At 47.0% G+C, this 22,699-nt stretch overlaps 8 protein-coding genes across 8 annotated transcripts; 5 read left to right on the top strand and 3 right to left on the bottom strand.

Moving 5' to 3' along the window:
- Positions 1–1,741: 1,741 nt before the first annotated feature.
- On the top strand, positions 1,742–3,403 carry N7516_010218 (DUF2841 domain-containing protein; the record flags this gene model as incomplete). The annotated part of the gene is made up of 5 exons (XM_057222937.1): positions 1,742–1,834; positions 1,902–2,103; positions 2,174–2,635; positions 2,696–2,881; positions 2,958–3,403. 5 exons carry the CDS (start codon positions 1,742–1,744, stop codon positions 3,401–3,403), a joined length of 1,389 nt encoding a protein of 462 aa, XP_057070158.1.
- Positions 3,404–4,237: 834 nt separating this feature from the next.
- N7516_010219 (glycerophosphocholine acyltransferase) lies at positions 4,238–5,811 on the top strand (the record flags this gene model as incomplete). Its single annotated transcript, XM_057222938.1, has 2 exons — positions 4,238–5,031; positions 5,082–5,811. 2 exons carry the CDS (start codon positions 4,238–4,240, stop codon positions 5,809–5,811), a joined length of 1,524 nt encoding a protein of 507 aa, XP_057070159.1.
- A 504-nt stretch (positions 5,812–6,315) lies between these two features.
- Positions 6,316–8,075, top strand: N7516_010220 (MRS7 family protein; the record flags this gene model as incomplete). Its single annotated transcript, XM_057222939.1, has 4 exons — positions 6,316–6,382; positions 6,450–6,563; positions 6,662–6,951; positions 7,020–8,075. 4 exons carry the CDS (start codon positions 6,316–6,318, stop codon positions 8,073–8,075), a joined length of 1,527 nt encoding a protein of 508 aa, XP_057070160.1.
- Positions 8,076–8,572: 497 nt separating this feature from the next.
- N7516_010221 (NUDIX hydrolase) lies at positions 8,573–10,474 on the top strand (the record flags this gene model as incomplete). The annotated part of the gene is made up of 5 exons (XM_057222940.1): positions 8,573–8,731; positions 9,258–9,399; positions 9,503–9,529; positions 9,673–10,038; positions 10,260–10,474. 5 exons carry the CDS (start codon positions 8,573–8,575, stop codon positions 10,472–10,474), a joined length of 909 nt encoding a protein of 302 aa, XP_057070161.1.
- Positions 10,475–10,982: 508 nt separating this feature from the next.
- N7516_010222 (uncharacterized protein) lies at positions 10,983–12,326 on the top strand (the record flags this gene model as incomplete). Its single annotated transcript, XM_057222941.1, has 1 exon — positions 10,983–12,326. One exon carries the CDS (start codon positions 10,983–10,985, stop codon positions 12,324–12,326), a length of 1,344 nt encoding a protein of 447 aa, XP_057070162.1.
- A 2,789-nt stretch (positions 12,327–15,115) lies between these two features.
- On the bottom strand, positions 15,116–15,499 carry N7516_010223 (uncharacterized protein; the record flags this gene model as incomplete). Its single annotated transcript, XM_057222942.1, is given in 2 exon segments — positions 15,116–15,418; positions 15,434–15,499. The coding sequence occupies 2 exon segments, from the start codon at positions 15,497–15,499 to the stop codon at positions 15,116–15,118; spliced, it is 369 nt and encodes a 122-aa protein (XP_057070163.1).
- Positions 15,500–16,109: 610 nt separating this feature from the next.
- N7516_010224 (NAD(P)/FAD-dependent oxidoreductase) lies at positions 16,110–17,264 on the bottom strand (the record flags this gene model as incomplete). The annotated part of the gene is made up of 1 exon (XM_057222943.1): positions 16,110–17,264. The coding sequence occupies one exon, from the start codon at positions 17,262–17,264 to the stop codon at positions 16,110–16,112; it is 1,155 nt and encodes a 384-aa protein (XP_057070164.1).
- A 1,815-nt stretch (positions 17,265–19,079) lies between these two features.
- Positions 19,080–19,863, bottom strand: N7516_010225 (uncharacterized protein; the record flags this gene model as incomplete). Its single annotated transcript, XM_057222944.1, has 4 exons — positions 19,080–19,419; positions 19,483–19,636; positions 19,678–19,783; positions 19,828–19,863. 4 exons carry the CDS (start codon positions 19,861–19,863, stop codon positions 19,080–19,082), a joined length of 636 nt encoding a protein of 211 aa, XP_057070165.1.
- Positions 19,864–22,699: the final 2,836 nt, after the last annotated feature.

Raw genomic sequence — 22,699 nt, forward strand, 5'->3', positions numbered from 1 at the left:
GTTGCCACGTCCGCTCATGCACGATGCCGCAGGGAAGCAGAATTTGGAATCACCAACTTGAAGAATGCATGCTAGGGGCGATTCGATACATACCTGGTGCATTTACTCCGTACACCATGTTGAAAAGAAAAAGAAAAGAGAAGAAGGATGTGATCGTGAGCGAGAGCGAAGAGCCAAAAAATGAAAAAAAGAAACAACGAAGATTGACTAGGATAATGCTCGGGGGTTGGATTCCCGGAACCACAAACCAACTTCCGCGAACTTGGAAAATAAGCTCAAGATTCGATGGTCGTGACGGCTTTGACCCCCGGGGGGCCTTAGCTTTCCCAGGCAGACGGAAAAGATTTATCTCCAGGTCTTTAGACCCGCGTTGTAGATTAGGTTGGAGAAGGGCCGCACGGACAAATGGTACTTGGACCAAGCGCCCGGTGGAGATAAACATTGTAGTCCTAGTACTCCGTACGGAGTAGTTTCTTGGAAGCCCACTCTATCTTACCCACAAATTCCTGATGTAAAAAATAAAAGATAAAAATAAAAAAGCACCAAAGAGAAACATTCAGGTGTGGGCGCAGCTGCGCGTACAATGTAGTTGAAAAAGCCCACTACGCTGACGCACTGACAACGCAAGTAAGTATCCATTCGGAGTAGATCCATAAGAAATTAGAGAGATTCACCTCGACCATGCATTAGTCAGTGGTTTATTAGGCTCTCTTGGCTTGCAGGTGATGATCTCAGAGGCGTTGAGGAATGACCGCTCTTCATTTATCACCTGTCGTGGCTGATGTGGCCTAGGGATCGCCGATCGGTTAATGCGATTGGATAGATACAAGTTTCCCACCTTAGGCTTATTGGATCGCCCCTCGATTAGGTACAACTTGGTACGCCTGGTATGTCTACCATTTTCTCGATAGATTAAAAGGTTAGAGGGTTGACTTGGTGTATTGGAGCGGGAAATAGATTTATGGATACAGCGGTTTGCTGCAGATAGCCTACGAGTAGTGCAGATAGCGGAGCAAGTGTGTGAGGGATTTGTATCCATTTTGATCAATTTGGAGATATTTCCAACATTTGATTTGTGAACAAATTGACGATCTTTGTGGCTGTTTTCTCTAAGCGTTGAAGTTGAGACGGGTTCCATGGTTCCAAGAAGCAGATCACGGATCCCCCGACGGAACCATGGATCGAACAAGGTTATGTGACACTCATCCATGGATCACAGCCCTAAGCGTCAATGCGCAGAACGGACTCGACCCATCGACTCCCACCATTTCAAAGGGGCAGAACTGGATGGTCCAATCACAAGTTGCAGAAAGAAGTGATACGGAAGCTTTTCGTATTGCCACACGCTCGGCTTTGCAGCTATTCATTTTTCCTTGCATTAGCACCCAAAACTCGCACTTTCAGGGGACATCGATGTCATGTGGAGAAATATGCCAATCTTCGGGGTCTGCTGTCGGACGACGGACTTGGGGAGATCATGGACGTGGTCCCGTATTATTACTCCGTGGTATATTTATCTCGCCTGGACCCTGCCCCTAATCGAATAGCCCCCGGATCTATTATCCATCGGCAAGCTGCGTTGACTCTTCTTTCTATTAAATTGACACCTTGGGTCGATTGTTGAGAGTCCCAGGTCCATTCTGTATCTCAGAGGTTGTATTTGCAAGTTACTACGTTCTAACAAGCGCGGTGAAGCCCGATCTCGTGAAATAAATTTTCATACCCCATACTATCTCACAATATGGATGTGAATCGTGGATATCCATTTCCTGGAGAGGCGCTGGAGCGAAGACACTCCGATACGTGCATCCCGCAGCAACCGCCGGTGAATATGGTAATAGAACTTCCCCATTGCAAAAACAGAAGGCAACAAGTATCAAGTTTGGCTAATAATAAAATAGCCGATCACCCCTAAACAACCTCATACCGCCGAATACACACACCCACACTTCGCCATGATATACCTTGACCACAATGGTCAATGGCAACTGCAAGCCTCGCCCTCAATTGCAGGCTGTGAAGGCGCCATCTTTACACCAGATGTTACAGACCGATTCATCGAAATGACCGGCCAGACACCACAGACGAGTCCGCAATTCACGAGTGAGCCAGATTGTTAGAATCCAAAGTTTCAGAGCGGCAACACTGACTTTTCTTTTCTGCCTCCTTGCAGACCCAACCCAAGCACCCCACTCACCTTGGGACGAGCAAGCGCCTTCTGGATGGGGGCCAACTGGTCAGACGAGGCAGGCTGAGATGATCCCATTCCAGTGGTCCTCACAGCAAAGCCGGAAAAAGTCAAAGCGTAACAGTGGCTCGCCCAGGTCTCGACCTAAATCTAGCTCGCCGCCGCCCACCACACCTCCACCTGGACGGACTGTTCTTCGTGTCGGTAACCGGGCACTGCTGCGACGGTACTACGAGAAGGCATTTGAGGATTTCCAACAGCTCAACTGTCGCGCTATTGCAAAGTCCTATATCAAGCTTGTCGAGCCGAGGAAGCAGGTCCATTATCCATACAATGGACGCAGGGTTATTGCCGGTGTCTCACAGCGTGTTGACCCAGAGTTCACCAAGCCTGCATGGTGGCCTGCTGGTGTTTTACACAAAGAGCCTGATCATCTGCTCAAGCCTGGTGAGCATCCTCTTTAGTATCAATGATATGAGAACACGGGTCAATACTAACTGGCGATAGACCGGCTGCAACTTCTTGTTCATATCCTCTGTGAATTAAAAGATAGTCACGGGGTCACAACAGACAAACTGCGAGACGCTGGCCAAGATGTGAGACGTCAGATTACCCCTGCCAACCGGTTGCAAGTTCTAGACGAGATCTACTTTGTGCGACAGATGGAGGAACAGTTCCTGGATGGTGAAATCGGTACGTATCACCCTGTCCCAAACACAAGACCAAATCAGCAGTTCCACTAACCCTGTCTGTGCTTTTGTCATTATAGACGCCAATACCTTGATTCAGGTAACACAAACACATCTACCAGAAGCAATCTTCCAAGACGGCGATGAATTATCATCCCGTGCACACACAGCACCAGTAACGGCGTCTATGGTCGAGGCCGAACATGACATGCAGGATGCAGGTGATAACCCCGGCATTTCCACACTGGAAGAAGATGACCCAAAGCTACACCACTCGCATAATCTGCCCCTTTCACCCACCACTAGCGAGTCAAGTGGCCCACACAGCCCGACAGGCAGCTTCGGCTACCCAATGGGCATAGCACCATCAGTGCATGTAATCCCCCCTCTTGAGTCCTCAAGTGTCACGAAATCTATGCATCCAGACCCGAGTTACCTATCCGGGTACTACTCGCAACCGTTTGTGTCTGATAAAGGGCCCGGGTTCTGGCCACATGCCAACCCTGCATCGCAGTTTGGATATTAGTATTGTTCTGCTTTCTTCTCTCTCTTGTTTTCACCAGTACATACCTGGAGTTTGTGAGCGTTTGGCTGGACACGGATATGGGGGTTTCACTGGCTGTTTTTTTTTCCTTATAATTATAATTCTTTTCCTACCTGGGATGCTTTCTCACCTCGCTTTCATATACGAGAAGTGAGGGAGAATGTGCAAAATAATGAAGGGGACAACTCAAAATGTGGCCAACACTACATTAGAACAGTGCAAGTAAAACTGTAAGACTCGACCTATAAAATGTGCTGCCTCAGGCGACAAGTTCACCTGGGCCAAGACAGCCCGCTGATTGGGTCCGCGTGCCGATCCCCCAGCGCATCTCTCCGTCCAACCAACACTCGCAACACAAGCACACGTTAACTTCTCAACTTCTCGCTGGTTCTTGTTCGAATATCTCCTCAACCTTCGTGACTGCATCAAAGCAGCAACGGCAGTTCTGTACCGCCGTTTTCGTGTCATGCGCCAGTGAGTCCGGAGTTGTTGACTCTGTGGATCGCCAACCACAGTTCGCCGTCATCACCCAGTGAGTCCAACAAACGCGTGATCTACTGATAAGGTAAGATTGCCTTCGTCTTTTTAAATGGCCCCTCATCTCTACATAATGACTGTGATTTTTGGAGCACTCACGCCTATCTGGCACATCTCTACTAAGCTGTGCTCTTTGGGCTTGCAACTATGGGGATGCTAACATTCAATCGTTTCCTTAGTCGACCATATCCCAACACTCGGGACGGACCGACAATATTCTTCTTCCAGCAACAATTTTTAATGGAAAACACTAGCTCAAGAAGAAAGTCTGATCCCACCATGTCAGCCGAGCCGCTGGTCCCCACGCCAGGCCTGGACGAGATCAATGTGCCCTTCCCTTCAGACGACTTTACCGACAACGATGAATTTGGCTCTCCTACTACATCCCCAAGAAGTCTGTCACGCAACGGCTCCTTCTCAAACAGCAGCTCGTATCAGGAGGACTGGGAGTCATTTCCGCCGCTGGACAAGCTGACGGTTTTCGACCTACTTGACAACATCCAGCTCTCACAGCGCCTGGAGAAATGGCAGCGGACAATCACCATGCAAAAGGAGAAGGTGCGCAAGCAGCGGGAGAAGCTCAAGTCGTCTTCCTTGAATGCCAAGGATCGTGTTGTGGGTGAATGGAAGCGCCGGGCACCGACCGCCGATGAGAAGCTGGAAAAATATCGCTCTCGGATGAAGCAGGGTGTAGAGCGCCTGGGAAAGCAGTGGAACAAGACGGCGACTGTCACCCTCCGGGAGAAGATGTCTTTTATTGCTGGTGTGCTCAATATCTTCATCAGCGGCTACCTGATCGGTGCTTGCCCAGAGTACTTCTACATATGGTTCAGCGCCCAGCTGGCATATTTTATGCCCATCCGCTACTTCACGTACCATGCTAAGGGCTACCACTACTTCTTGGCCGATCTCTGCTATTTTGTCAATCTGCTTTGCATGCTGAGTATTTGGGTCTTCCCCAACTCGAAACGGCTCTTTATTAGCACCTTCTGCCTGACCTTCGGAAACAATGCGGCTGCAATCGCCATGTGGCGCAACTCTATGGTCTTCCACAGTATGGACAAGGTTGTCAGGTACGTTAGATATCGAAAGGTACAAAGTTCGTTCGCTCATGTCTCTGCAGTCTCTTCATCCATATTATGCCACCCGTAACTTTGCACTGCATCGTACACCTGACTCCGGTTGAGAAACTGAAGGAACGATTTCCTGCTGTCTACAACATCAAGTTTAGTGAGCCCGGAGACCCAGAGCATTATGGTCTTGGTGCCATGATCATCTGGTCCACGGCTCCCTATGTGGTATGGCAGCTCATGTACCACTTCCTAATTACCGTGCGCCGCCGTGACAAGATCGCAGCGGGTCGCCCGACCAGCTTCACATGGCTGCGCAAGTCATACTCCAAGGCGTGGATTGGGCGATTTGTGCTTAGTCTACCCGAAGCGCTGCAAGAGCCATGCTTCATGTTCATCCAGTATGGGTTTGCTTTGTCCACAATGATCCCCTGTCCGATCTGGTTTTGGTCCAAGTGGGCCAGCGGTCTGTTCATGTCTGCTCTTTTTGTCTGGAGCATCCACAATGGAGCAACTTACTACATCGACGTCTTTGGAAAGCGCTTCCAGAAGGAGCTGGAGGAGCTCAAGACAGATGTGGCACGCTGGCAGAGCTCCCCCGAAGGTACAGCTAGTCCCTTGCTTGTCGCTGAGCCCAGTCCTCTCAGCGAAGCCATCAATGCACACGGCGAGGGGAAGCGATCCAGCGTCGATCAAATCCCCTTGTTGGATACTGCCGAGGCCTCTTCTACCGATATCCAGGAAAGTTTAAACAAAGACTCTCTCGTTAGAGAGCGAATTTGAACCTTAAGGGACATAATGTTTTGTTGCCATCGTTTATGCCAGTCCTTATATACCCTCGTTTTGTTGGTTTTTCTTCTTTGTTAAGATTCAAGAACGTTGAAATTACTGAGCGAGTTTATTTTTAGTCATATAAATGTACAGAATTGGATGTTCAGATTGATATGAACTTGGATTATATCTGCACAATGAAATACTTCTCTTTGTACATGCCTTCGGCCTGTCCTAAAACTGTCCGGATATCTCTTTATCCCCGAGCAAAACCCGAGCCCGAGGCGGTATCGGCTGTCACGTGCAAGATGACTGCGGCAGTACATCACAACATCTTCTCATCGGATCCGGTTCCAGGACATTCCAAACTTTCATAATCATCAATTTATTGCTGTGATTTATTTTTCATCCAGTGGACATTAGGCTTGATCATTTTATACCATTGTTGTTGCGCGTATAACCCCTTTACTCATTGCTTCGAGCACTTAACGTTTTTTCCCCCAACGTTTCCCGCAAATGTCCGCTACAATGAGATCGACCGGATTGGTCCGCGGCACACCTGCTTTTCGGTCTGCGCTGATCGGTAAGTGTTGAAGAACATCAAGGAGCTCGATGGCAATGGCAGTAGCTGATATGTTTCTCCTGGGCAGCCCGTGGTCGTTCTAGTGCACTGAGCCCGGCCTCCATCGCAGCCCGCAGCCTTCTACAAAATGGCCGCGACCTGCCATCCCAAATCTCGGCGCTTGCCATTCTGATGCCCCAGCGTGGATATGCGACCGAGCAATCCACATCGAACAACTCTTCTCAAAACTATCCTCCCCCGGGTTCAATGCCGAGCAAGCCAAGAAGCCGCTCTCCCAAGAACAGACCACCCAGGCACAATCTACCGTTGCGCAAACCCAGCCTACCGAGACACAGTCAACTGTTAGCAAGCCTCCGTCGGCTGGAGTTGCCGCAAAGACGAACCCAGAAGATCAGAAGTTGGCTGAGAAGAAGAGCGCGAAGAAGTTGACACTTGGACAAAAGGTCAAGAAAGAGTTGCAGCACTACTGGGATGGCACAAAGTTGCTTTCCACTGAGGTCAAGATTAGTTCGAGACTGGCGCTGAAGATGGCCGGTGGTTATGAACTCAGTCGCCGAGAGCACCGCCAGGTATGCTTTGCGCCACCAGGAATATTTCGATATTTTGTACCGTTTGGCTAACCTAGATTTGATTATAGCTCCAACGTACTACAAAGGATCTGGGGCGTCTGGTTCCATTTTCGATGTTCCTTATCGTTCCTTTTGCCGAACTCCTGCTACCCGTGGCCCTAAAGCTCTTCCCCAACATGCTCCCTAGCACCTACGAGGGGCAGAAAGCCCGCGATGCCAAAGCGTTGAACCTCAGATCGACCCGCAAAGAAGTCTCTGGATTCTTGCGCAACACCATACGGGAGACCGGTTTGCCCTTGACTGCCGCCACCGTCAAGAACGACGAATTCACGGACTTTTTCCGCAAGATCCGCACCACTGGTGAATCGCCCTCAACAGAGGATGTCATCAAGGTTTGCAAGATCTTCAAGGATGACCTGACCCTTGACAACCTGTCTCGACCTCAGCTGGTCGGCATTTGCCGCTACATGAACCTGAACTCCTTCGGTACCGACGCCATGCTCCGGTACACTATCCGACACCGCATGCGCCAGATCAAGCGTGATGATCGCGCGATCTTCTACGAGGGTGTTGATTCGCTCTCCGTCCCCGAACTGCAGATGGCCAGCGCCTCGCGTGGAATCCGCACACACGGCGTCTCCCCCGCGCGCCTGCGCGAGGATCTCGACATGTGGCTCGAGCTGCGTCTCAAGCAAGGAGTTCCCTCAACTCTGTTGGTTTTGAGCAACGCCTACCTGTACACACAGGGTGGCAAGGAGTCCGAGTTTGCGTCGCAAATCGACGCGCTCAAGTCTGTACTCTCTAGCATTCCCGAGGAGTTGTTCCACGAGATCGAGCTCGAGGTCCACAATGCCGAGGGTGCTGCTACGAACAAGCAGCGTCTTGAGGTTATCAAGGAGCAGGAGGAGCTGATCGAGGAGGAGAACGAGCAGAACAGCGAGAATGAGAGCACGGGTGTTTCGGCACCTAAGGATATCGAGGATATCGACGAGAAGGAGGAGACCAAGGTTGAGGCTGTGGCTGATGGCGCTAAGCAGTCTGCTGAGGCTAACGAGGCCTTGGTGGAAGGTGAGCGCGCCGAGAAGACCGAGTCCAAGGACGCGAAGAAGAGCGAAAGCTCGTAATTGATATGAATATGCTGGTGATTTGAGTTTTGATTTCAGGCATTTGTGTTGTACTGGTCATATAGATGGTTGCTGTGTTTTGTTGGCTCTCACTTGGTTTTCTCCCCCTTTCAGTTCTCATCCTGTCTTATTTATTTTCGCTATGTTGATAGACCATTTGATCCCCGCCTCTCTCTACCTTATTTTATTTCTCTCTTCTCGATGTGATTTGGCTGGTGTACTCTATTGATTCCCTTTTGGCTATTTCATATATCTCGAATACTGTATAACTGCATCCAGTGGATACCTCATCAAGTACCTAACTATCTACTTCGTGGCTATAACACTTTTGAGGTAACTAAACTATTCTCCGATGGGTTTATATTATTAGTCACCGACACCGACATTCTCAAGTTACCTCGGCTACTTCGCCAAACCCCCATCTTTCCCCAAGTATAGGCCACTGCCCAACGGAGTACTAACTACTACAGTAGTTCGGTATAACGAACTTGTTTGAGATGCGGAGACAACAGCTCAACCTCTTCCAGCGACTTCGTTTCAATACCACCAGCCTCCAGAATCAAAACCAACCCAAATTATTCCACTCCAACCCTAGCACTCCCAAGCCCGAACCCCGAAAGTCCAAAATAATGGCGCCCCTAAATCCCACATCTCAGGTATGTGTAACTTGTTCCCTGCAGCTATCCGAAATGACCGCGTGTCCACATGTGTAATATGAATCTGCTGTGTCCACTTTGCCATGCGTATTATCCCTGCCACTTTTTATCCCCTGTTTCCCCCCTTAAGCCACGGGTTGTCTTAAATTGCCATGTTTCTTTTCTTTTTTTCTAAGGACGATCATACCTGGATGTGTATCCAAGGAGGTATGGGAGATAGGGTCATTTGAGTTTCGGCTTCAAGTCTTACAAGTTGCGTTGGACTTGAAACCTCTTGATTTGGGGGGGCGAAGAAGAGAAGAGCAAGATGGAACATTCTTTTCTTTCCGTGTGTCTAAGACAAGTTCTTCACGGTCAAGAAGGTTTTCGTTGTCTTGTCTTGTTTCAACCAAGACCCCCCACCGTTCTTCTTCCCTTTCCCCCGTGGATGTCCATCCCGATGTCCATTTGAAACCCCACACTCCCCCCACAGGGATAATAAGAATACCCTGACACTTATGATGTATCCATAGGAAGCAATCAGCAGACTTCGAAACTATGTTCCCCGCCAACGGTGTACAATTCGGTTCCGTTAAGCAGACGGGCGGCTGTGCTGATACTGCTCTTCGCCGATGCCAAGGGTGACCTTAAGGTCGTTGTTACGATCCGGGCTAAGACACTAAGTTCGTGTGAGTCTTCTAAGGGGAGCAATACGTGGATCAGCCCTGTTTTCAGGTGGCTGCATGACATGGGTTGGTTGTTCGGGAGTGAGCTAATCTTGTTCGGGTGTAGATGCAGGAGATGCTGCTTTGCCTGGTGGTAAGTTGACAGGGGTTTTTTTTTTTTTTTTTTCAAGATAAAAGGAGAAAAAGAAAAAGAAAAGGCCGAAAGCCGAGTCAAATCGGTCACCTTGGGAAAAAGAAGAAAAAAGAAAATACAAACTGATGCCTTCTACTCCTTAGGCCGAGCAGATATCAACGAAACCGCCTTCCAAACGGCACGACGCGAGGCAAATGAGGAGATCGGCCTCCCTGACATTAACCAAAAGCTTCCATCCCCATTTAGCGTGGAGCATCTCTGCGAGTTCCCGGCCAATCTTGCCAGGACCGAGGTGGTTGTTCGTCCCTGCGTCGCTCTTCTCCACAGCTATGACCCACACTCGGGGCTAAATGCTGATCCTGAGGTGTCCCTTATTCCTATTTTGGATGCCAGAGAGGTTGAGGCTGTTTTTACAGCGCCATTCAAGGACTTTTTGAGCGAGAGTGTAGAGAAAGGACATGAATGGTATCGTGGGGCTTGGGGGATGTGGCATAATTCACAATGGAGAAGTAAGTCTATTTTTATATTTCCTTTTTGCTGTTCTTTTTCTATTCTTTTTCTGTTCTTTTTTATTTCTCAACTGCGTTTTCTATGTCCATATGGAATATGCCGAGGACGGATATATAGAATGTTTATTTTAGTTTCTTTTTCCCAAACGGGAAATAGGGGGCCAAGAAAAAGGAGCCCAAAAGGAGAGAAACATCCATGTGGATACTAACTACGCCACTAGTGCACCAGTTCTTTGTTCATGAAATTAGTGAACATGGGGAAGATCATGCCTATCGTATCTTTGGCATGACCGCAAGGATTATTGTCGATGCAGCCCGTGTCGCATACGCGCAGGAACCAGAATTTGAACATAACAGTCATTTTGGAGACGAGGAGATGATCGCTGGACTTCGTCAGTTGGGCCGATTACAAGAGAAGGCAGCCAAACTTAGTTAGAGAAGAGGGCTGTGCGGAAAAGAAAAAAAGGGAACATGTCAGAGAGGCCTAAGACTAAATAACTCGGAATAAGCCCAAGGTATATCCAGTCTAAACCAATCATATTGTCTGTTAAACGGAGTAAGGGCGATCCAAAGTCCTTGCGTCAGTTCGTTTGACGATGTTTACTTTTTTTTGGTATTGCTTTGCGTGTATATTTGTATATTTGTATATTTGTATATTTGTATATTTGTATATTTGTATATTTGTATATTTGTATATTTGTATATTTGTATATATAGGTATGACTGTATAGATTATTACCGTATATTATCTTATGTTATCTTATATACTCCTCCTTACATCCTTCATATATACTACACTCTCTCCTCCCACTCCATCTCTTTTCTTTGTTCACCTTAATTCATACTTTCCATCTTCTTTGATGGATTATTTTTATACTTCTCATTGAGTCGACATTCTCGAATCCCCAAAAATGCCTTCCCCGACCTTTTCGTATCACAGTCGAATGGCACCTCCCGTCCGACCATCTCGTTCACTAGAAGGACTCGAGCGAGTAATCCCACCACTCTCACCACTATCACCTCAATTTTCAACACGCTCCGATCTCTTTCTCAATAAACCACTCCCCGCAAAACCCCTCTCCGAAGAACCAGAATGCTCGGCTATGTGGAGTGACTCCAGCGACAGCGACAGCGACACCGAAAGTACACTTGATAGCATCACTGGAAGTGAACCCCGCCACTCAGCAGATAGTTATCCCATCTTCGTCAGTTCGGGCTCCGACTTCGACGACTTAGTCGATCACCCGGCTCCATCCGCCGATCAACTTCTGAGACTATCCCCGCAACCTCCACACAAACGCACGGACTCGACCAATCTCAATATCCGGCCATTGATTGTTGAGCCCTCAGTATCAGTTTCCTCTTCATTTTCTGATACACAGCACGGGCGTCCATCGTATTGGACCCAAAATCGCACAGGCACAAATCACTATTTCCGCGAGAAAAAGTGGGATTATTTCCCCGAGTTGGCGCCTTCCGCTCTACAGGCCAGTGGCCGCATCAGTCCGAATCTGGTTACCCCGAACAACAAACCCCGCAAAATGGGAAACCCATTGGATTTCGCCAAGGGCAAATACCGCTGGCATTCGCTCGACCGCGGTGGTCTCGGCGGAGTGCGCGACTCGATCAAGACTTACGTCCACCGCACTCTCTCGCGCGACTCGACGGCAGATAATAATAAATCCAAGGAAATTCCCCGCCCAGCGACAGCTCCCATGGACCACCATCTCAATGATGTAGGAGGTACACTCGGCACAACAACGCCGACACCACAGCTCTCCTCTTTGGCCTTGGATACGAATGTCGCTGTCCGAGTTACCTCCGTGGATACATCCTCGAGTAGCGAGTATGACTATACCAATCACAAGTTCCATCTTCAAACACCGATCTCCCCAACATCACCTACTTCGATCTCCACGCCTACAACTCCCCGGCCGAAACAACTAGCGGTTCCGCTATCCCCGTACCAGAAACACGGCCCGGTGATCTGGGAAGCGCCCAAATCCAAGAAGCGGAACGTTCAGTTCCCGAGATATAAGTTTTCGCCCGACTCCGCTGCAGACCCATCTTCATCTTCGGCCCCCGACTTATCTTATGCAAAGGCCAGCCCTTCTTTGTCTCCGCCGAGCAAGCAGTCCCTGCATAATACCCGAGGGGTGTTCCTGGGTGCGAAGAAGAAGATTGCGGAGTCGAAAGATGATCGCAGAAGAGAGCAGTTGAAAGCTCAGATCAAGCTGGTTGGGCCTGTCAACCCACATACTTATGTGCAGTCTGATCCATGGGTTTGAGGTTTGGCTTTTGCCCTGCTAAAACTACCTTGACATTTCTTGTTTTTTTTTTTTTTTTTATTGTTTTTCAGCACTCACTACTCATCTCATGACATCTCACGATCACATACATATCTATACCTATACCCTCTTCGCTTTACAACTTTGTTCTTGTTTTGGCTTTGACTGCATCATTCTATCTTCACTCTCATGTTCCTTCATTTCCTCTCCACCCGGGCATTTTATGTCCTACCAAGCTCTCGTTACATCTCATGTTCTACCTCTGTATTTCGCCAGTCTTTGATTGGGCCTTTGTCAATACTGTAGACCCTTACAAGCGTTTTCCGGGCGAGGATTTCTGGCTTAACATAGGTTGAGCCCACTGACTCTTGACTAAAATCAGGGTCAGCTCTTTAATCTGAATGATTGCCTATTTGGATTCAATGGACATCAACACTAGCTTTCGGATTTACCACCTCAATCTTATATACTCAGCTGTATCGTTAAACTCAAGTAACCGCAATTAAACTTATCTGCACAACACCTATATCAGACCATTTATACAGATACATCTAGTTAGTATGCTTGGTTTCATACATGTATGCATGTACATACTGCAAACCAAAATGACCAACGTGGATCGCCACTGTCAGGCAATCATTCCAGTCAAATTTGATACACACCCGCCGTACACAGTCAAATGTTAACTTAAGTCCACTCCGGTCCAGTCTAGTCGCAGAACCCACATCTCGCCACTACATATGTAGACTTGTATGTTCCCATTGGTACATGGTGTAAGGATAAGGGTCTTGATATTGCAGACCTGTCTGTCAAATCATGTACTATGTTGTATGTAGACAGGACCAGACCGAATCAAATCAAATCAAATCCAAGTCCAAACGAGGGGTAAACCAGACCAGACACATGTGTTCTCTCTTCTCGATTCTGGTGTAACAACAAATCAACAAACCATTTTCCTTTTTTTTTAACATTTTTCGAGTGAGTGCGTGTAACACACTACCTCGTGTCGACAAGCAGTTATCCCTAGAACTAGCGGTGTCCGTCTCGATGAGCTGTTCGTTGATGATAATCCGTGCGATATTGTTGTGCAGCACTTAAATCAGGTTTTTGGATGTCTTGTTTGGCTTTGACATAACCCCTCATTTTGGGTGCTTGTCACCGACTTTTCGGAATTGATGTACGTACTTTACTCCATGTGGATACAATATAGGTTGGGACGCTAATGCGGTGTGTTCTGCATGTCTAGTGAGATGTTATCGTGGTGATGGGTCATAATTCTACGATGGTCTAGATTTGGTTTGTTGGCTTAATATTGTGTTATACATGTGTTTTGAACTTGGTTGTGGAGTGATATATATAACTAGTTCGGTCTAAGGTTCTAACAGATGTTATACCTAGGTGGTCTACTTGTGCCCGACTCCCAGGGCTGTGACAGTAAGCAATTGAAGGAAATGGTAGCCATGGACTGCAAGCTTGTTGGCATAAAAGTTGAGTTATTTTCACTACGGCTGGTTGATCGGTATATGGCATTAGTTCACTAATCTGAGCATCTCATACCAATTTGCCTGGTCTTCTTCGCCTAATTAACCCCAATATATTCCTAGTCCTAGTCTTATTCTAAGCTATCATACGAAGGATTCGGAAATGAACTACTTGCTGGTGATAAATCAATGATGTAAACTGATCGTCTAGAGCCTGTCATATGAGATAGGCTATGATACACGAGAATGGAGTTTAGAATAAAAGAAAAGCTCAAAGCTTCCGCTCTTCCTAGCAATGATGTATAGGAACAAAATCCCGGAGACCAAGGCTAGTACCAAAAAGAGGTTGTTCTTCGTGGCTTTTTGGACTTTTTGTGAAGTCCTGCCTTGGGGACCTGTGAATCCGCCCGATTGTCTGGAAGGGAAGGGACAATTGAAGTTCAGAGCCGGCGCCATCAAAACCAGGCAACTCCATCAAAACCAGGCAACTACAGTGCGCTTGCATATTTAATCCAGTCGCTTGGCAGTTATAGGTTTTGACCAGCACCTGCGTCGTTGAAACCAACAAAAGGCCCAAATCCACTGGACGTGGTTGCAGGCGGCCATACGCAAGGCTCTGGGCATGCATAGCAGCAAAAGAACCAGAGACAGACATTTCGATCAGGGCCCTGCTCAGGCCGACGATCCCATTGACCTCCTCATCCAATGCATCAAGAAATTTGCACGCCGCCAGTGACGATCTTGACGGATTGATAGATATCTCGTCCAGAATATCCTCCACATCTTCCTCGGAATGCTCTCCATTAACGAACACTTGGACCTGCTTGGTGGTAATAAATAGTGATAAAAGGTCCGAAACCAAGGCCGGCCTTGCGGACCCTCCGAATTACATCGTACTGCTTCACCAGCAGGGCTTCCGGAATAAGACATTCGGACTTTTCCTGCAGAGCAACCAGTTCTGTTCTGTCGTAAGTCTTTACTTGCTCACAAGGGACTTACAGACACCAGAGTTGGGACCTCGTATTATATCTTTGTTTCCAAAGCCTCCGAATGATGAACCCGATATTCTTGGCATGGTGGCCTATAAATCGACTAAAGCCTTGAGGAGGGGGCGCATATGTAGTTCATTATACTTCTCGCAATAATCCATGGGCCTGATATCCATGAGCCATCGGCGCGGCCATTGGTGTGAATGGAGTGAACTAGAATAATGTCGCCCGAATCCAACGAAACAGTGACTGTCGAAGGAGGAAAATAGTCAGTCGATTGAAAAGGGTAGAAGGCACGTAGCTATCCCTGAAAGCTTTCTCACGGAGGCTCGGTTTGATCTGTAGTAGGCACCTCAATTCCTCGCGGAATTAATGGTAGAGTAATCTCAGACTCGCCCTGTATCAACCTCGCGTTTTGATTGAAAGCAATGCTGGAATGATTCCCTACCGCTGTCTCATCCACATCCTGTGTTGCAAGGACAGCGGCTCTTTGGCGGAGGAGAATCGCCATGAGTCTATCCCCGCAGTTCTCGTTCTCTGTCGCGGTTTTCATCACGTCGTCTGTGATCGGGATATTGGCTCCGCGTCTGTCGAGGAGAACCGTCGTCAGCTTATCAGCGACCTAATAATTCCTCACCGCCTCTTTGACCACATCCTCTGTGATAGGAACGTTGGCTCCGCTTTTGTCAAGGAGAATAGTCATGATTTCTTCTCCGCTCGAGTAATTTGCTACCGTTGCCTCTTATCACAGGGAGTGTGGTTGCCTCAGCTAGTGGATATATGCAGTGCCAAGAGACTGAGTGTTCCGCCCGATAATATTAGGCTGAAGATCAGCTGAAAGTTTCAATGTGTCAATTGCGTAGAGGTGCCTGGATTCTCACCTCATCTCTAATCAGCCCCCGGTCGCACAACGCTAGGGTGCCGCTCCATCGAATATCAGAGTGAGCCCTAAAAAGCTGGAGACTCTGACCTCTAGAAGGGCGGTATATCAGGAGGCCAACATCATCAATTCACAAGCGCAGGTTAACGGCACGCCATTGTTATGACGGGAGATAGGAACATCTCCGGGACGATCTGGGGATAATGTGGGTCCCGCGAGGTCTTCCGAGGTTCCACCGAAGGTTACCTAATCACGACAGTATTAGTAAGCACATACATATTCCAAATCCAGTGGGCACCGATCTATACAACATTGAGCACCGGTGAAAGATTCTGTACGTGACCAAGACACTCCAAGTAATAAGCCATTATTGTATTATTCTCCTATAACATGTTTGTACGATATAAAAATTGGAAACAAATGAACAATTATTTCACTTCGCAGAAATTGCCGGATTGGCCTTGGAAATTAGGAAGTCCTTTCCCTTAACCATCTTAACCATTGCACTCCAAGGCGTCCAACCCATAATCAACCCGGTACCGCCCGTTGAACCAACTGGCACCACCATCATAACCTTATCACCTTGGGAGTATACTTTACTCTTCCCTTGGCCAACAATTTCCGCCTTCAGGTTAGCAGCAACAACCGCTGCCTGCTCCTGTGCTTTGAAGGATAACCGCATGGAGTTGTTGGTGATATCGCCCGCTGCAAAAATTGGCAATCGATCTGCTGACCCGCTCGGTGACTTGACTCGAAGCCCTTTGTCGACCATCACCCAGCCATTCTCGTCCAAGAGGTTCGCAGGGATGAAATCGTTGTTCGGCAAGACACCGGTTGTGGGGATGTATAAGTCGACATCCAATTTTCGTCCCTCGTCAAGCGTCACTGCCCACGAGTGGGACTCCCCGCTTTGCACGGCTCTGGAGACTTTTTGATTTTTCACGATTTCAACTCCCAACTCGGTAAGAAGCTTTTCGGCCGTAGCGCTGCCTGCAGGCTTCAGCATCGGCAGGATGCGATAAGAGGCTGATACAAGAGTGATGTTCACTTTCCTACCACTCTGTTGAGCGGCCTCTGCTATTTCTCCCGCAAGTTCAACCCCAATGGGTCCGGCACCGGCAATGACAATGCTTTCGGCCCTACTGATGGAGTCTTGTGCATTTTGAATCACGCTATTCATGTCATCGGAGTTGGACTGCTTGAATGGGATAGAGATGGCATGTGTCTGACTGGTTGAGGCAGTTGTGCTGCCGGATGCAATCACGAGGTAATCAAAGTGGATGTTCCTGGTGGTATCAAGGGTGATTGTTTTTGCCGAGACGTCGATTGCTGAGGCGCGGCCTTGGACAAATTCAAATGATTTCGGTCGGTACCGGCTGAACTCTCTTTCGATTGGAAGAAGGTACTGTTCAGGTTTGAAGGCATTTCGCTTCGCCAGAAGTCGGGGGGCAGCAATGGCAAAGTAAAAGGTTGGTGATGGATTGATCAGGGTGACTTTGACAGTTGGAATATCTTTCAGAAGGGAATGAGCGATCGGAATACCGGCGAAAGATGCCCCGACGATGACGACGTGGACCTGAGAGGACATTTGGTGTAAAAAGAGAGACGGGAGGGAGAAATGTCGGAAGGATTGAGAAGATTCAGAAGAATGCGTAGGATGAGACCAAACAAAAGGAATAGCAATGAATAGATCAAGTAATATGATTAATATATACGATTGGAAATGTATAATACTATCTTCAGACAGGAAAAGACAATATTTATAATAAGCTTGTAGATTGGATTTGCATTATCTTGATACTGGATTTCCAAGGTTTCCTTTCCGAATGAATAAGTATTGGTAATGTTTACTTAATCAATTTTCTTTAATTCTTTAACTAGTTAGTCAGTTAGTCAGTTAGTACACTTGTGTAGTCTGTGTAAGGTTAGTTAAGAATAAACTTATGGTTTTGGGGATCCGCATTACTAAAAGTTGGTAATCTCCAGGGCTCCCGAGGTCATCAGGAACCTTCCAAGGCTCTCGGTGAGTTAGTGCGCCAAATATATTATATTAACTAACTAGTTAGTATTTAATTGGTTGAGATGTCTCAATGTTGAGTACCCTGCAATAACTTCAGTGAGTACACAGGAAAGGACCTAGGAGAATGTTGACTTGAATTTTATATAATGTAGAAAGAACAAAACGGCTCGCAGCAAGGATATTCAAACTTGCTATGGACATCTAGTGCCCCAGAACAATTTGATGGTTCACGGCTGTCGGAACACCTGATACTACGCAGGGGCATACAACATAGGGACTAGGGTTACTTTTGGATTTAATGCAATGCATTGCGGCCTTAGTGCCTTATTTTGGCCTAATGTTGCCTGAATCCTGACTGCATAGTGTATTGTAAAGCTTTCGGCACGGAATAACTAACTAGTGCCGGACGAACTCTTTGACCAACTTGACAACTTCTTTGCCATCTCACTTTATTAAGATAAGTATAAAATAGAGAATTGTGACCTCTACTCTACGTTACCTTAAGGTAAATCATCGCCGAGGTAATACCGTTGTTGAGTCTGATCCCGTTCCATTTAGTTAGCTGTTGCTAACTAGTTAGTTACTAAAAAGCCCTAACTAGTTACCTACCTATCCCGCTGCCGGTTGCCGTCTACCGCTTACCGACTACCACTTACCACCGCTTACCGACTCCCCGAAGCTAAAGTCGTTTCTATACCTCGGTGTAGCTAGCGAGTACGTAGAAATTGATCAATTTGATATCGTAGAGATCATTCGTTTTCAGACTAGATTGTACCACAAAACCTACTCTTAAAAATACAAAACCTTCTTCTATTAGATAAACTACTAATTCTCTATTTAATACAATAAAAACCAAATCCATCGAGCTTATATTTGTGGAGTAAAATAATAATCTAGGGTTATCAACTTCAACAGGCCACCGATATTGGACACAATTTCTACCCTTCCAGCTGCTACGGAGCCAACATGGATGGCTATGCGGTTTCAAGTGAATAACCCAGGAGCACTTCCCATCATTGTCATATTCATTATATGGGATCAATAGATCCTCCGGTATGCCAATGCATCTACTCCGACACTAAAGCACTACCGTGTCACCACGAGGTAGGGTACAGTCCAACAATCCGGCCAGTACGTTACCCATCGACGACTTTCTATTCTATCCGAGATGAGTTCACGCTTACAGATCCTATCTCTGAAAGCCATATAATGTAGGATGAGAAATTCCATTGATACCAACTAGTCAAAGCGTCTGCCCCTGCATTCACATTAGAGAGGAGGGAAAAAAACCCCCTCGTAGGTAGAGGGGGAAAAAGACCACCACTAGGGCAGAGGTAAAAACGGTATAAAAACTAGATATTGCCACCCAGATAATCAACCCCACTAGGATACAAGCTCCCACTCTTCACCATCATGATTGACTTTGGTTACTTTGGTGTCAAATCCCAAGCCAGAAGACAAAAAGCCATTCTTGAGATCAGCAAGTTTGAAGTCGTGACTTCTATGTCCAAGGCCCAAATCCCCATTGTGTTGAACACACACAGATCGGTTCCAGTCATGGACAGGAGTGATAGAAATTGGATCTCCGTTGATCATAACGGCACTCCCTTCCAAGTCTCTCCCAGTAATTCGGAATCTAGTGCGACCTTGCTGTCCAGCACGTATCTTATCGTTCTCTGCATACCAGAACACGCTGGGGTTGCTCTTTGAACGGATGAAAAACCTATAGAGTAATCAGTGGTGGGATAGAGAGTATGATGGTGCTAGTTAATATAAACCGACGTACGAATTGCCACTAATATGGTCAACAACATGCTTGTTGTAAAATGTGACATAGTTCCTCCCGTCCACCCTCGGTAGCCACGTGAATTTAACCCGATCATCGAACTCAGGAGTCTCTTTTCCTACTTTGGTACTTTGGTAGTCCTTCCGAGGTCGACCTTTGAGTGGTCATGCAGATAGAAATCAGGGGCCTGTCGACCTATAGCGCCAGCAGGAAGCCTCTCCTGTAGGGTTCGGTACCATTCATCAAGCACCTCCATGTTCGTAGCAACAATAACGTAGCGCCATTCTTCCTCATCTCGCATCTTCATTCAACTGGTTAGAATAGATCTTTATGGCCAGGGCGTACGTTGCTCACATTTTTGGCATAGGCGTAGAAAACCATGATTGCTGTTGGGTAAACTCAGTGTGTTGAAAAGTATAGTAAGATAAAAAGGACGTGACATTATATAGGTCTATATACGAAAGGTTCCAGGTTCGCAAGTGTGTTTCTGCCTTCTGATTACAGGTAATGGTGCATGACGTAGAGGACGATGCAGTGTAACATCGAATAGAAACCCTGAAACTTAAGTGTGACCTCTTGCTTCGGTAAAAATGGATTATTATAGGCTAATGCGTGCGGACCTGTATGTGTTAAAAGGTTGCCAAATCGGTTGTCTACTATGTCCAGCTTGTTTCAGTATTTTTCTATTTTTCTAATGGTTCATATAAGTGGAGATGGTAAATATTGTTGTTGTGCTCTATACTTACAAAGGTAGGTAAGTTCAACGTTTAGGTGCCGGCTCGGACCGCGATTTAGCTGATTGGTCGGTCACGGATCCTTGGACAGATGATGAGCCACCCTGCATATAACACGTAAGTTAGGTGGTGAATATGTATATGGACTCGCGGGTCGTTGGCTTCCTGTTCCAGCTGACCCTATGCTCATCACGTTAAAAATGTACATACAGTAAACGTCATTATTAGATATTATCCAAAATCTTGCCTAGATTAAAACTAAGCTAGAGAGAAACTACCACATAACCTATTAGTTCTATCCCTTAGCTACACAACTTAGTCCGGGAGTTAAACTTACCGCTATATTGTCTCGAAGATCATGCTTATGTTAGGTTCTCCCTTCTTACCAATTGGAGGTAGACATGAGATACCGTATTTCCTGGGCGAGCTGCGCTGTCCGGAACACATGATTAATGCGATAAATTTCAACTTAATATCTCAACTGGTAAATCGAGGGCGATACGAGGACTCCAATATGACTTTTACAGCTCTAGGTTTCCAGGGAGATTGCCTTGCGCTGGTTCGCATCCAGGATTATTTATGACTACATAATATGATCAACAGGCAGACATGAGTTTCTGATCTGCCAAAGTACAGCAAGTTCCTAGAAATTAAAGCGCAGAAAATCGCAGTGCGGCGGACTGATGCCTCTACTAGGGTATATAGAATCAGAGATAATGCTCAGTGGAAATCTGCATCTGTTAGATTGAATAACTCTCCTAGCTGATCACATTGCTTGTAAGATCCGACCTCAGTTCGGGCATGTTGGCGCCAGAGCAAGCCCCCAACCTCCATGACATAGAAATAAAAACAGATGGGCCCCAAATGACCTTTGATCCTCTATCTGGAGTGGAACGTTGACCCAGCACAAGAACCATGTGATATTGCCGCTGGGGCTGAGTTGTCTGATCTCTCGTTAGTGAATGTACGAATGCCATTATGTTACTCTCACATACCTTGGTATCCCGTTCTGTCACCCATGTAGAGTCCTATGAAGTTATCTAATAAAACGGTCATGTCGGGTACTAAAGTGGTCTTGGCACATAGTGGATTATCCGGGTGTACAAAAGGATCACCGCTGCTATACTTTTTCTATACGAGACCGCAGCTCTCTTTTCGTTAACGGGAACCGAGCTACAAATGTTCTCCACAACGAATTCAAATTGGGCGATCTATTTCGTTTTGTCTCCCATTGTCTAGATGGGCTCTTGACTTTTGATTCTTGAGATCCTGGTTGTTGGCAGGTCTATCATCCACTCCTGATGGCGTCGGAAAGGCACCATCATCATAGCTGCGTATGTATTTGTTGAGGCAGAATTGCAGCCTTAGGGCCTAGATGACATAGACAACGTGAGATACTAGGTTATAGACACCTTGGGCGAGTCGCTCTCAACGTCAACCTCACAGAACTAAGTATTAGATAAGATTTCCGTAGGCGAAGGTCTCTTCGCGGGATTATATTGTAAAATCCATCGAGCGCCTTCACTTTGTGGCTTCCTCCTCATCGAGATCCGGGCCCGTACGATCGAATGAATCTTGGATAGACGTCTGCTCCACTATAAGCGGTTCATCCCTAGGAGCGACTCCTCTAAGCTGACAATTAAATATTTTCCTCTCGGGCGTAAAGTAGAGCGATGAGGTGGTCTAATGCTCAAAGAGCTCGTCGGGGAGGGCACTGAGCTAGGTAGTAAGAGAGAGAAGATGATCGTCATCTTCTGTCTTAGAGTATTATATTTATGCAGAGAAATAGGCGCCCATTAATGGGCTGTGGGTTGGTCTGGGCTTTGAAGACAAAGCCCATAACCCACTGCGGGTTGGGCTGTGGGACGGTGGCTTGGGCCTATTTGTGGGCTATTGAGAGGTCTACGCTCACTTCTGGCATCGCGGTACGACCTTGGGGGATCTTGTATCAAATACCTGGGAAGCACGCTTGCAGCCAAATAACTGCCGAGACATATTTGACCTCATATGTTCAATAGCTGGTTCTTAAGGGGTGTGTGATACTAAATTAGGTCGTCGACTAATTACCTAAAAGGACCTTGGCACCTGGGAAATTAACCACTAGGCTAAACTCAGAAAGATCATCACGACGATCGGAATCATCACGACGATCGGAATATCCTATTGTCACTCACGCGGTCCAGTGGTAGTATTTATATTAGGTCGTAATCCCCACTCCCCACTGGGAACCACACTAGAACTAGTATGTTGTACGGTGCAGTTAGCTTCTCACCATTCTTTTTTTTCGTACCTTTTACCCGAATTGGTTGCTTAGATAATATGTTGTGATGGTGGCCTTGTTCCATGTTAGTGCCTCAGACCTCACTTTGTAGATATTCGGCAGATCGTGCCTCCATAGCAATCAACTCTCTCCCTCCTCACTTTCTAACCTACACTTTGTAGATACCTCGACGTATTATAACGGGCTCCTCTATAGGAATTAC

The sequence above is a fragment of the Penicillium verrucosum genome (genome assembly GCF_028828655.1).
Source record: "Penicillium verrucosum strain IBT 35672 chromosome Unknown utg000004l_segment0_segment0, whole genome shotgun sequence".
Taxonomy (NCBI): domain Eukaryota; kingdom Fungi; phylum Ascomycota; class Eurotiomycetes; order Eurotiales; family Aspergillaceae; genus Penicillium; species Penicillium verrucosum.